This window comes from Crinia signifera, chromosome 9, assembly GCF_055691185.1.
Source record: "Crinia signifera chromosome 9, ASM5569118v1, whole genome shotgun sequence".
NCBI lineage: Eukaryota > Metazoa > Chordata > Amphibia > Anura > Myobatrachidae > Crinia > Crinia signifera.
The window spans coordinates 44448840-44461554 of record NC_139225.1 but is presented as its reverse complement, the minus strand read 5'-3'; the positions used below and the strand labels follow the sequence as shown (position 1 = coordinate 44461554).

At 46.9% G+C, this 12715-nt stretch overlaps 1 protein-coding gene across 1 annotated transcript; it reads right to left on the bottom strand.

Annotated features, from left to right (window-relative positions):
* Positions 1–1053: 1053 nt before the first annotated feature.
* LOC146036578 (actin-associated protein FAM107A-like) lies at positions 1054–12319 on the bottom strand. Its single transcript, XM_083160535.1, has 5 exons — positions 12279–12319; positions 7219–7316; positions 5727–5862; positions 3909–4050; positions 1054–1338 (listed from the first exon to the last, which is right to left on the bottom strand). The coding sequence occupies exons 1-5, from the start codon at positions 12305–12307 to the stop codon at positions 1219–1221; spliced, it is 525 nt and encodes a 174-aa protein (XP_083016661.1). The 5' UTR covers positions 12308–12319; the 3' UTR covers positions 1054–1218.
* Between the last annotated feature and the right edge of the window lie 396 nt (positions 12320–12715).

The window sequence follows — 12715 nt, the reverse complement described above, 5'->3', positions numbered from 1 at the left end:
TGGCGGCACTAGTCAAACTGCACAGATTACTAGTCACACCCCCGTGGCACTTGCCACACCCCTCTCATTACTAGTCATACTCCCCATGGCACTGGTCACACTGCTCACATTACTAGCCAAACCGCTGCAGCACTAGTCACACCCCCACACACTATCGATGGCCAGTTGCACTTTTACCATTGATGGCAACCATCGATGGCAAAGGCACCGATGGCCATCCCTAAATGCAGCCTCATTATCACCTCCCCACCCCAAAGCATACACACAGTTAAACTTTGGTAAACTTTACAGTGAGGGTGGAGCTAATCTCATCATGGCCCCACCCCTTGGTTCATTTTATTTTTTATATATTTAAAATCTGAGAGTCACATTTATTTCATTTATTCAAAATGAATAAGGTTGATAATGCATTCTACACTTTACATGGATGTAATACATTATCGAAAGTAAAAAATAAATAAATAAGCTGTTTCCTATAGAACAATGATTGTAACCCATAGAAATTCACCAAATATATTCTTACATTTCAGCTTTCTCAAATCTAGATGAGCAGTAAATTTCAATACCTGGAAGTGTTTAAAGCAGGGCTGGGCAATTGTGGCTCTCCAGATGTTGATGAACTACACATCCCAGGAGGCTTTGCATTAGTTTTTCTATGTGGCCATGCTGAAACTGATGCAAGGCATGCTGGTATGTGTACTTCATCAACATCTGGAGGGCCGCAATTGCCCAGCCCTGGTTTAAAGTGATTCCAGTGGATGAGCATATGGAAGTCTATTGGAAATAAAGGGTTAAAACCTGTTACTTTGTTTATAATGCTCTGAAAGGTGTGTCCCCCCCCATCACCACCAACCCCCGGATGGGCCTTCTATGAATAGAAACTGATCATTTTGCTCAAAGCTTTATGAAATCTGCAATAACACTGTGCCCCATTTATCCTGGCCCTCTGTGGTATTGGTCAGTTGTGGGTTATTGCATAGAACTTAAATTGGTCTCAGAAAGTTACACACAATTGTCCCTTTGTTCTGTAGAGTGTGAAGAGATCCGCAGTGATGGAGTAACGGCTAGGCTCTCTCACTAAAGGTACAACACATTCTCTTGGCCATGAGTCTTCCTGTCCGCTATGCTCCACTAAACACAAGGTGGGGCTGCAGACAGCCTGCAAAGCAGCCTCAGTGGAGCGGGATCCCTGTCATCCTATAATCTTAAAAGCAGATTTCAGCTGACAGGAGTTGGGGGGTTCTGCAGATCTCTTGTTGTCGATTTTCGGAGGTTCTCCCTCACCCTCAGGAACTCGTGGGCATTGGGGCCGTCACTGTTGGCTGATTTCTGCTCCCTCTGCAAGATCGATGGGAAGAGGGAACTTATTTTTTTGTTTATTTAACAATCAGGTGCGTGATGTCAGTGCTTGTTATTTATTACCAGTTCTTATATAGCGCACACATGTTCCGCAGCGCTTTACAGGGAATAGTTAAACAATCACATCAGTCCCTGCCTCAGTGGAGCTTACTATATAAACACCCTAACACATGTACACGCACACACATTTAGTCCATTGTTAATTTTGTTGTAGCCAATTAACCTACTAGTGTATTTTTGGATTGTGGGAGGAAACCGGAGTACTCAGGGGGAACCCACTCAATCACCAGGAGAATATACAAACTCCACACAGTTGGGGCCATGGTGGGAATCAAACCCATGACCTCAGTGCTGTGAGGCAGTAATGCTGACTGTTACACCATCTGTACTGCCCTAGTGCTTTCCATATAAAGGGCCTGATGGTACAGCTTTGTTAGCAAAGCAAAAATGTTTTGGGTGGGTTGTATCTTTGTTGTAATGTAAATATACTGGCTGCTTTTTTCTTACACTGCCATTTAGATTTCAGTTTGAACACACCCCACCCAAACCTACACATTAAATCTGCCCCACCTACAGTGCAGCATGTTTTTGCCCATGTGTGTGCTTTTTTGCTTTGCTAAAAAACTGAATCTGGCCCAAAATATGGAAAATTATACTACTAGCTTTGCTTACACACTATAAAATAACCTTCAGGTACACTAATATTCTACAGATCACTAAGGCTAAGCAAGTACTGCTTTTGAATTAGATTTAAAGACCTTATCAAGAGATAGGCAGCCAGAGTCTCTCCCTCAGTTGTGGAACCACAAGTGCTAGCATGCCTTAGCAGCAAAGATTCTAACTTCTATTATTATGAGGAGTCAGAACTTTAAAATTTATACCCCTTTTCCACTAGGAAATTCTACCCGGGTTTTTGTGCGGAGACGCACACAAAACACGGGTAGAGAGACCAGGGAATTGTACCCTGGTATCTACCAGGGTAAAACACAGCAATGACACGTGTCTGTGCGCAGTGTAAATGCACATTACCCGGGTTTTTATATCCGGGTAACGCTCTGAGGCTGTTTATTGGTTTTTCAGGGGCACCTGACTGGAAAAAAGCTATGTTTTGTGGGCATTTTTGCTTTTTTCAAAGCTTACCCGGGTTTAATGTAAATGGCTCCGACACGTGTATAACACGGGTCTATGTGCAGTGGAAACGGTGTTTTTAACAGTGTCTTACACGGGTATGGTCCGTGCTCAAAAACCTGTGTTTAACACGGGTTTCAGATGGAAAAGCGGTACAAGACTGACCTGGATACAGATTAGCAGTCAATTTAAGATAGATTTTAATAACATATGGACCTATTTATCATTGATCACACTTGTACTTCATCACATTTTAAAATGTTTCTGGTTTGTTGCTCAATCAAATACCTCCCAACTGTTCAGATTACAGTGTGACAGTCCTACTATTTGGATGCTATCGTGCTGTCCCACGGTGCCCACAGATCGTAATATATGACATGATGGTGGCGTGGTTGTGCCATGAGGCCACGCCTTCCATCTGATACCTGCCCTCTTCAATTGAGGCTCCACCCCCTTTCCTGCCGCGGCTCCCTAAACAGCTGGGCTGCCTTGGCTCCTCTCTCTGAACTGCTAGATGCCATGCGTATGAGCACATCATCTATTCAATGATCACTGGCTGCTTTTCAGGGCGGAGAAACTGAGATTATTGGCTCCCTAGGCTGTCCCCTCCACGCACACACCCTGTGGGACACTGCGACCTGCGGGTGGGACAGTGGGTCAGTGTCCAAATAACGATACTATTTTGGTCCTGAACCACCAACCTGAGGTGCCCCTGCAAGTGTATCGAGGCACCACAGGGTACTTAGACACACAGGGGGTGATTCTGGTTCACAATAGGTATCGATGTACAGGTCTTCACTGCAGGCGGCCTAGGAGACTTGCTTAGTCTGAGGCACACAAAGCCGGGGGGTCATGACGGAGGCGGTCAGGGGGAGCTTGCATGCGATTCCTTGCATTTCCTGGGCGTACCCACGAAAAAGGATGGGTGCACCCAGGAAAATGTTGGGCATCCCCATGCGAACAGGAGCGGCCACCTGTCTTCTGGGGGCAGGTAGCTGACGTCAAAGCATGTCAGCTGCCCGCCCTGTTCTCAGAGCAGGGCACCCCTAATCTAAGGCACCAGAGAGTGACAGATTAGCGAGCCCTTCAGAAATCATTTGATGGTTGGGGACCATCAAATTATTTTGGGCCCGCACACAAGCCTGCAAGTGGATGTTTATGCAAAAAGATTCCAGGGAGGGAGCCGGGCTGCCAAGCTGCTGGGGGAGTGCTGGGCACGGCCCCAAAAATTATGAAAATGAGGGTTGCGGTGCTAGGCCGTGTCCCCTTGAGCTGAGACCCCGACCACTTTGCCCACCCCTTTTTGGGGCAGCCGCGACTTGGTTGCAGCAGTAAAAGTATGATCACAGCAGAAAATGCATGTGAAGATCATGCATTTGCTACACTCTCCATTACACATTATATAAGGTCGGTGCATGTACCTCCTGTCTCCGCAGCTGCCACTTCTGCAGTTCCTCCTGTAGAGGACAGTGTGTCGTCTTAGTGTCCTGAGTTTCCTGCCACTGAACCCGTCTCTTCTCCATAACACGCAGTAGTTCAGGCTTACTGTGCAAAACAAGGCCTCTGCAAGGGGAATAGCATATAGTAATTATTTAAGGCCTGACCTTAACTATCAGCATTAGCAGCCCTTATAGCTGGGGTGAGGGGGACATGGTGATAAGTCCTCATTCACTCCTGAAGTCCTCACTCTGGTCTTCTGAAGGGCTAATGCAGAGCTTGGCTTGGGCTATAAGTTCTACTGTGTAGAGACAGAATAGGGTTGTCCATCAACCATTGATGGTTTGGTAATCATACAGTAGGTGATCAAAAAAGACTGATGAGTAGGGTTAGCCATCAGTATGTTTTCCCATTGATGGTTCCCATGGATTGTGTAATGACAATCGTCCATCGATAGTTGCAGATTGTGCAATAGATGACCAATTATAGTTTCACCAACTAAACAAATCATGGGAAAGGGGCTTCATGAGTGTCGGGAGGGGGGGTCAGAGCTATGCTCCATGGGCAGAGCTATGCACCATGGCCAAGTGCCTCTGTCCAATGGTTTAAAAACATCAACCATCGATGGTCAATATCACCAATACAATACACATGTGCCAGCTACTTTAAATTATCTGCTCAGAAAAACAGAGATATAGTCTTCTGTCTTCCTGTGCACCGGGGTGCATTTCTGGTTTGTTGAGGCCACTCCCAGAAGCTGAGAACACTCACCTTAATGTACACTGAATGGTCCTATAACAGTGGTTTATGATTGACAGCTGCCAGTGTCTTGTCTGATTACCATTTACAATATACTACCATCCATTATGTGTATTATTGTGAATGTATATATAATACCTCATGTTATAGCTGTGTGTAGAAACAATAGTTTCCATCGTATATTTCAAGGCCTTCTTTGTTTTTGGAGAGGTGCATATTGGACATGAGACACACTGTAGTTCAATAGAAAGATGACTGGTGCATATAATGTCCATCATTATTGGCTATTCACTAAATATAAGGCCTGATTCAGAGTTGATCGCTAATAACAGAATTTGCTCATGCGTACCGATCCAGTCGCACATGCGCGAAGGTAACTTGCAATAGAAAAAAAGTGTTTGGGAGTGTAAATCTGCCGTTCTCTGGGCGTGTCTGAAAAAACGCAAGCGTGTCTAGGTGTTTTTGAGGAGGTTCTGTGACATCAGCAATGACCACTTACACCCCATCTCAGTAAAAATCTTTTGATGGTTTGGGAACTGCATACGGATTTGCAAGGGGATGCCATCCATTCAGAATTCTTCTGCAATTTTACAAAGGGCGGCTACTCTCTCTATTTGGGTGGTGGCTTTCTCCTCACAGTCCTCTGTAAACTTGCACATTAGCGATCAACTCTGAATGTGGCCCATAGTTTCAATCTAAATAATTAGCACATGCGCACAGCTTCTATTCACCCGCTGTGGCAGGGTGGACTCCCAACTCCCCCCCCCCCCCCCATCCCCCCTCACCATGAGACAAATCATTAATGTCCGGCGGTATTCAGGACAGTTGGGAGTTATGTGTTCTGCAGATGGTCATCTGCAAAATCCAACTTGTTGGAAATCCTTGATTTGGTGATACTGACCCACAAAAATTATCAGAAAATGCAAGTCGACATGCTTAACTGCTGGATCGGCCCATCTGGTAATTGCCCCTTGTATTCATGGCCCACCTATCTCTTGGGCGTTAAGTGCTTGCTCTTTGATATGTGGGGTGGCTACACGTACTTCTTATATGTGAGCAGCAGTTCCCGATGCAGTTCCTGGTGGGTGCGTGATGATTTCACAGGATTGTCAGGTTTGCAGGGAGGGATGAGCTTGGGGAGTACGGAGACCGAGTCACGTGACCCTTCCTTCCCAGCCGCTGAGGAAAATGTGAGAAACACAGGTCAGCGGAGCTTCGTATCAGTATACAACATGTACACATGGAGAAGGGACAGATATTGTCTATAAGTAATAACGCCACCCGAGACCAAGGGGTAAATTTACTAAAGCTTTGGAAAGTTAAAAAAAGTGATATTGCCCATAGCGCCCAATCAGATTCAGTGTTTTATTTCTCTATTGCATCCTAGAGAATGATAGACAGAGTCTGCTATTGGCAGCATCGCCTCTTATTTTTTTAGAAGCTTTAGTAAATTTACCCATAAGAATGGAAGTTTGGGAGCAGTTGACTAAGGGGCCAATTCAGACCTGATAGCAGGGTTGCATCCGAATGATCGGTTAGCCCCTTCCCGGCCAGAGTGAAGCCCCGCCCATGTGTGGGGTTTCACTCTGGCATCGCAGCCGTGCAACGATGGAGATAACCATCCGCAATCACTCACCATCGAATGGATTTTCCCCCTACCCCTGGTGTGCAGCAGTCTAGACTTACGCTCATAAAACGCTGGGGTGCCGCCCACAAATGCTGGCCGGCTGTCAATCAGCCAGCGTATAGCATTCATGGGTTGTGTCGCTGGCTTTGGCGACACGGTTGGCTTACGCATGCTCCCTGTGGATCGTGCAGAGCTGTGAATTCGCAGCCCTGTGACGGGGTCTGAATCGGCCCCATGAACAGTAGAAAAACAGCCCTCACTCACCTTTGGTTCCTCATCCCATGAGGGGGGGGGGGGTTGCCTGTAGGCTACTCTGACACTCTATCATATTAGGTCTATTCAATACAGTAGATTTACTGTAGAATGATCAAAATTTTTAAAAAGGACAAGAAGTTGTCCGTAGCAGCAAATCAGATTGTGGTTATCAGTTATCCAGGACACTCCATAAAATGACAGAATCTGATTGGCTGCTTGGGGTGACTTCTCCACTTGATTGATACATTTCCCCCTAACTTAAGGGGTGTGCACTTGTGCGATTGCCTTGCTATTCCATCACATTTCGAATCGGGATCGAATTGCATGGCAAGCAAAACAGTCTATGTTTCTATTCAATTTTGATGCCGCAGGGCCGCACATCAGGATCGCGGATGAAAACCGTTCGATGTCTATTTTATTTCGATAGTAAAAATCAAATCAAAAGTTAGTCAGAATCGCACCGCATCATGCGGTCCGCATGACCACATGAGAATGGGAATCAACACTTCAGCAGGTTTTGATAGAGGTATACAGGAGAGAAGATGACAGCATTGACCTGCTTTAGGTCCCCCCTTGGCAGCACCCCTCCAAAATTGTCTAACTCCTCCCCTCAGTGCAGCAGTGCAAACTCCCCTCCTCAGTACATAACTCACCTTTCTTAAGGACTGGCAGAGAGGCCGAGATACCAAATGGCATACGCAGGGAGGACAAGACCTGACATTTTGCCCACATCCACAACTCCTGTGACATCCTGAAATACAGACAGTAGGGTCACAGCAGAACGCCCCGATCACAGCAGCACAGAGCAGCTTCTAGCATCTTACACCTGTTGCTGTGCTACAACTGTCAGCATGCTGTATGAGTCTTTGATACTAGGGGGGAAATTTACTAAAATGGGAGTTCTATTTCGGATGAGATGTTGCTGTGGGCAACCAATCTGATAATGAGCCTTATTCTGGTTCACTCGCAAAGGCAAATTCCTTCTCAAAGGGACAAAACCATGTGCACTGCAGGGGGCAGATGTAACATGTGCAGCGAGAATTAGATTTCGGTGAGTTATTTTGTTTCTGTGCAGGGTAAATACAGTAGGCCAATCCCACAAATGTATCTGATGGTGTCGCACCAAGTAATGGAGATTTATGTGTCAGTCTCCCATTTTTAATGGCAAAAGCTGCTTCCATAGAAAGCTTTTATTTATTTATTTTGTCGAATGTAACAAATTTTAATTATTATCTAATCCAATAGCTGATACATATAAGGGAGGTATTTATCAAATCACTAAGGGACTGATTCAGACTTTCTTGGTGAGCAGCAAATTTGGCTGGTGGGGGAGTGTGCATGCGCATAGTCTCTCATGCGCATGTGCACACCCCCGGATCGAATGCCTTCAGCGAGTGTTACACTTACCAGGGCATTTGCAAAATGATAGAGGCAGGAGGCGGTCATTGTGGTCCTTTGCAAAAAACACGAATGGAGACACACTGGCGCTTTCTAACATGCAACGTTACTTCCCTTTTGATGTAAAATACTCCCAATAGCTCCTCAAAGGAATAACGATTTATCCTCAGATGCACGTTTTCATGTATATTATGTCCATGCAAAAAAAGAGGGTACTCTTTACCTAGCACGGCGCCCATCGAGGTCATCGCGGGCATTGAATGCACTAAAAAATCGGGTGCGACGCGATGCCCGCGATTTCCCATAGGGAACAATGTTAAATTTCTCAATTGACCCGATTTTACTGTTCAATGCCTCAATTGACACGATTTTTCCATAGGAAACAATGTTAAATGGCCCACAGAGGCCAAATAGCCACCCTGAAGTGTGAAATGGCCCCCACAATTGTTAACGCCACCCCACGATCAACGTCAACCCGAAGCGTGGCGAGCGGCGGCGGTACGCGTCCTACGACCTTTTCATACCCCCACTTTCCACGTCGGCGTGGAGTTGAGAATAAAATAGTGTGGCGAGCGCAGCGAGCCACCGAGCCCGAAGCGTGGCGAGCGCAGCGAGCCCCGCGAGGGGACGCGGATACCTGTGAAGCCCGCGAAGAGACGCGTTTACCTGTGAAGGTATCCGCGTCCGCTCGCCACGCTTCGGGCTCGGTGGATCGCTACGCTCTCCACACTATTCTATTTTCAACTCCACGCCGACGTGGATAGTGGGGGTATGAAAAGGTCGTAGGACGCGTACTGCTGTGCTCGCCACGCTTCGGGTTCACGTTGATCGTGGGGTGGCGTTAACAATTGTGGGGGCCATTTCACACTTCAGGGTGGCTATTTGGCCTCTGGGGGCCATTTAACATTGTTTCCTATGGAAAAATCGTGTCAATTGAGGCATTGAACAGTAAAATCGGGTCAATTGAGAAATTTAACATTGTTCCCTATGGGAAATCGCGGGCATCGCGTCGGTCGCGTCGCACCCGATTTTTAGTGCATTCAATGGCTGCGATTTTTTTACCTGCGATGCCCACGATCAAAATCGTGGGCGCCGTGCTAGGTAAAGATTACCAAAAAGAGTACATAAAGAACTTATGGTGAAGTACGTCTCAAGAAAAGGACTAAAGGAGCCCATACACGCTCCGTTCTGCTCCGTCCTGCTCTGTCCGTTCTGTACTATGAGATGCGCGCTCCCGCGCATCTCATAGTACAGGACAAAAAGTATGTGCTGCACATACTTTTTGTACTAGCTTTGCATCGCATCGCATTGCATTGCATGCACAAGGCATTGCATGCACAAGGCATGCGATGCAATACGATGTGTACTTTAAAAGTACAGAACGGACGCACAGAACGGAGCGTGTATGGGCTCCTTCATTCTTCTTTTTCCACCCGTGTTAGAGGAAATAGTGCTTGGTTTCTCTTCCACCAGATCCACTTTAAAAGAACGTGATGCGTACCAAACTCACATCAAACATGGGTGAATAAAACCTATCAAGGTATCTTTTGGTGAGATCATACCAATAGATACCTTGATAGGTTTTATTCACCCATGTTTGATGTGAGTTTGGTTGGGTTATGTACTCTTTTTTTGCATGGACATAATATACATGAAAATGTGCATATGAGGATACATCGTTATTCCTTTGAGGAGCTATTGGCAGGGCCGGATTTGTGCCTAGGCACGTGAGGCACCGGCCTCAGGGCGGCACCAATTAGGGACGGCAGGCAGGCTGACATTCTGTTAAATCGCAGCATGACACAGCGGGTGAGCAGCAGCGAGTGACGAGCGCCGCCACCGCAGACATGAATTATCATGTGTAGGCAGCAGCGCCGCTCATCACCCGCCACTGCCCACCCGCTGTGCCTTGCACATTAGTGGCTGGGTCCGACGGTCCCCCTGCGCGTCCGGAAATGTCTCAGACTCACTGCTGCTGGCACCCGCCCACTGGCTACTCTACACACACACACACACAGTCTATTGGCTGCTGTGTATCCAGCAGCTGAGCAGAGTGGTGTGCAGATCCTCCCTGCGCTCAGTCAGTCACAGTGTGAGAGAGACTGATGGAGAGTGAGACACACTGTGCTGTAAAACACTGTACTAATAAGTGCCTCCCTCCCTCCGGGTCCTCCGTACAGTGAGCAGTCCAGAGAGAGACTGACTGAGACACTGTGCTAATCACTGTACTAATAAGTGCCTCCCTCCCTCCGGGTCCTCCGTGCAGTGAGCAGTCCAGAGAGAGACTGACGGAGACACTGTGCTGTAAAACACTGTACTAATAAGTGCCTCCCTCCCTCCGGGTCCTCCGTACAGTGAGCAGTCCAGAGAGAGACTGACTGAGACACTGTGCTAATCACTGTACTAATAAGTGCCTCCCTCCCTCCGGGTCCTCCGTGCAGTGAGCAGTCCAGAGAGAGAGACTGACGGAGACACTGTGCTGTAAAACACTGTACTAATAAGTGCCTCCCTCCCTCCGGGTCCTCCGTACAGTGAGCAGTTCAGAGAGAGACTGACTGAGACACTGTGCTAATCACTGTACTAATAAGTGCCTCCCTCCCTCCGGGTCCTCCGTGCAGTGAGCAGTCCAGAGAGAGAGACTGACGGAGACACTGTGCTGTAAAACACTGTACTAATAAGTGCCTCCCTCCCTCCGGGTCCTCCGTACAGTGAGCAGTCCAGAGTGCTTAAAAAAATATTAAGGTGGGCTACAGTTAAATTTTAATGAAATATATAAATAATATTGTATATACATATATGATTACATTAAAATAGGAGGGGGGGGGACAAAAATGTTGTGCCTAGGGGCGGCCTGACCCCTAAATTCGCCCCTGGCTATTGGGAGTATTTGACATGAAAAGGGAAGTAAAGTTGCATGTTAGAAAGCGCCAGTGTGTCTCCATTTGTGTTTTTTTGCAAAGTGTATGTTATTTGAGGAGAGGTGTCTCCTCATAATTTGTTGAGGCTAGATTGGCTCCTGCGCCAGAAGGCGGTCCACTGTTCCATTCTTTCTTGTATTGGTCACTGTGGTCCACCCACAAAATGGTGGTTGCGCCCACAGAAAACACTGGCCCCTAATTCGGACAAAATTGGCCATCATTAATGTAACTCTATGCTTATTTTTATATGCAAATAGTCATTCAGTGCACTTTTTTCCCTGTCGCGCTCTGCCCCTCCCTGTCATCCTCTGTCTCTCCCTGTCACCCTCTGCCCCACCCTGTCACCCTCTGCCTCAACCTGTCACCCACTACCAAATTATATTTTTGCACCTGGGCTCACCACCCACAAGTTCTGACACTGGCAAGGGCGCAAGAGTGATTCAAATATTTTGGGTTCTGGGAGTAATTACACATTATAATTAGATTAATAACATCCCCATCATATCTAATATCATCACCTTTCATTCTCTGGCATATATTCAATGCCGTGGGCGAGCGGTGACTGCGAGCAGGACTTTTTGCTCGCAGTCACCGCTCACCCTGTCAGTATTCAACTGACCCCCCTCATTCGCAAATTCCCCCTCGCTCCGTTTTTTGAGCGAGGGGGAATTTGCGAATGTGCCTCCAAAAACTGGGAGAATCGAGGCTAATTACAGCACTAGCCGCAGCTCTCGCAGTTTATGGGGAATCCTCGCCGTTCTGTGACTGCGAGGATTCCCCAAGAACGTTGCATAGTGCGAGCGGCCGGCGCGGGGGTTAAACTGCGAGGATCACTGGTTTTCTTTGATCCTCGCAGTTTAACCCCCTCGCCGGCCGCTCGCATCGGCATTGAATAGTAGTAGTAGTAGTACGTTCATTTATAAATACTTGCCACTGTGTGGACAGGAGCATGATGGGACTGGTTCTGGTTAATAGGTCAACACTGAAAGGTTGACATGCACTAGGTCTACATTGTCAAAAGGTCAACACAAGCAAAATGGTAATGGTCGACCCATGAAAGGTTGACACCGTTTTTCACCGTTTTTTGGGGGGGACTTTTTCACATTTCCAATGCACCTGGACTACAGCTAGGAATGGTAAAGTGTGGCAAGTGGAGAGAGGCACCATGAAGGGTACACATGACACTATTTGAGGTCAATATATGTCAACAATGACACACACAAGTAAACCAGTTAAAAATCATGCCGACCTTTTCCTATATTGACCTTTTGTCCATATCGATGTACTGCATGCTGACCTTTTGGGTGCAGCCTACTGACCTTTCAATCAACACCTTTTTTTCAGGCTTCACCTGAAACCCGTTATCTTTATGCAAGTATTAGGGATGATTATGTTACCTGCACTGTGGAGGGATTGGTGGCTTCATCCTCCATTGCTGGTCACTGTGTAAGGCACAGAAGAAGAAAGAGCAGAGGTTTAGACATTTTATTATGCACCTCCCCAGTCCGTGCTGGGATTATCTCTGTGTGGCAGATACAAAAGCAATTCAGCTGCGAACATTTATGTGTCTAGGAAACATCATCCAGAAGTTTAATAATGAATAAGGGAGGTTCTGATCTCCAGTTTCACAGCCATTGAGAAACACGTTCTGCACAAGGTATTTTAACCTCCTCCTCCTCACCAGAGACTGAAAATGCCATGTATATACCCAGGGCTATTTTTCAGCAGGCTCCAGCAGGAACTGAGGCCCTTATTCTAGTTCACTCTTTCTGACAAAATATTTCTTAGATGGACAAAACCCAGGGCCGGTGCAAGGCACCGGAGCGCCCCAGGC

Coding starts and splice junctions, on each gene's coding strand:
- LOC146036578 (XM_083160535.1), bottom strand. CDS start 12,307: ATGAAGCCACCAATCCCTCCACAGTGCAG. Junction 4,051..5,726: donor CTGCTGCTCACATATAAGAA/GTACGTGTAGCC, acceptor TTCCCCTTGCAG/AGGCCTTGTTTTGCACAGTA. Junction 1,339..3,908: donor GGCAGCTGCGGAGACAGGAG/GTACATGCACCG, acceptor TCGATCTTGCAG/AGGGAGCAGAAATCAGCCAA.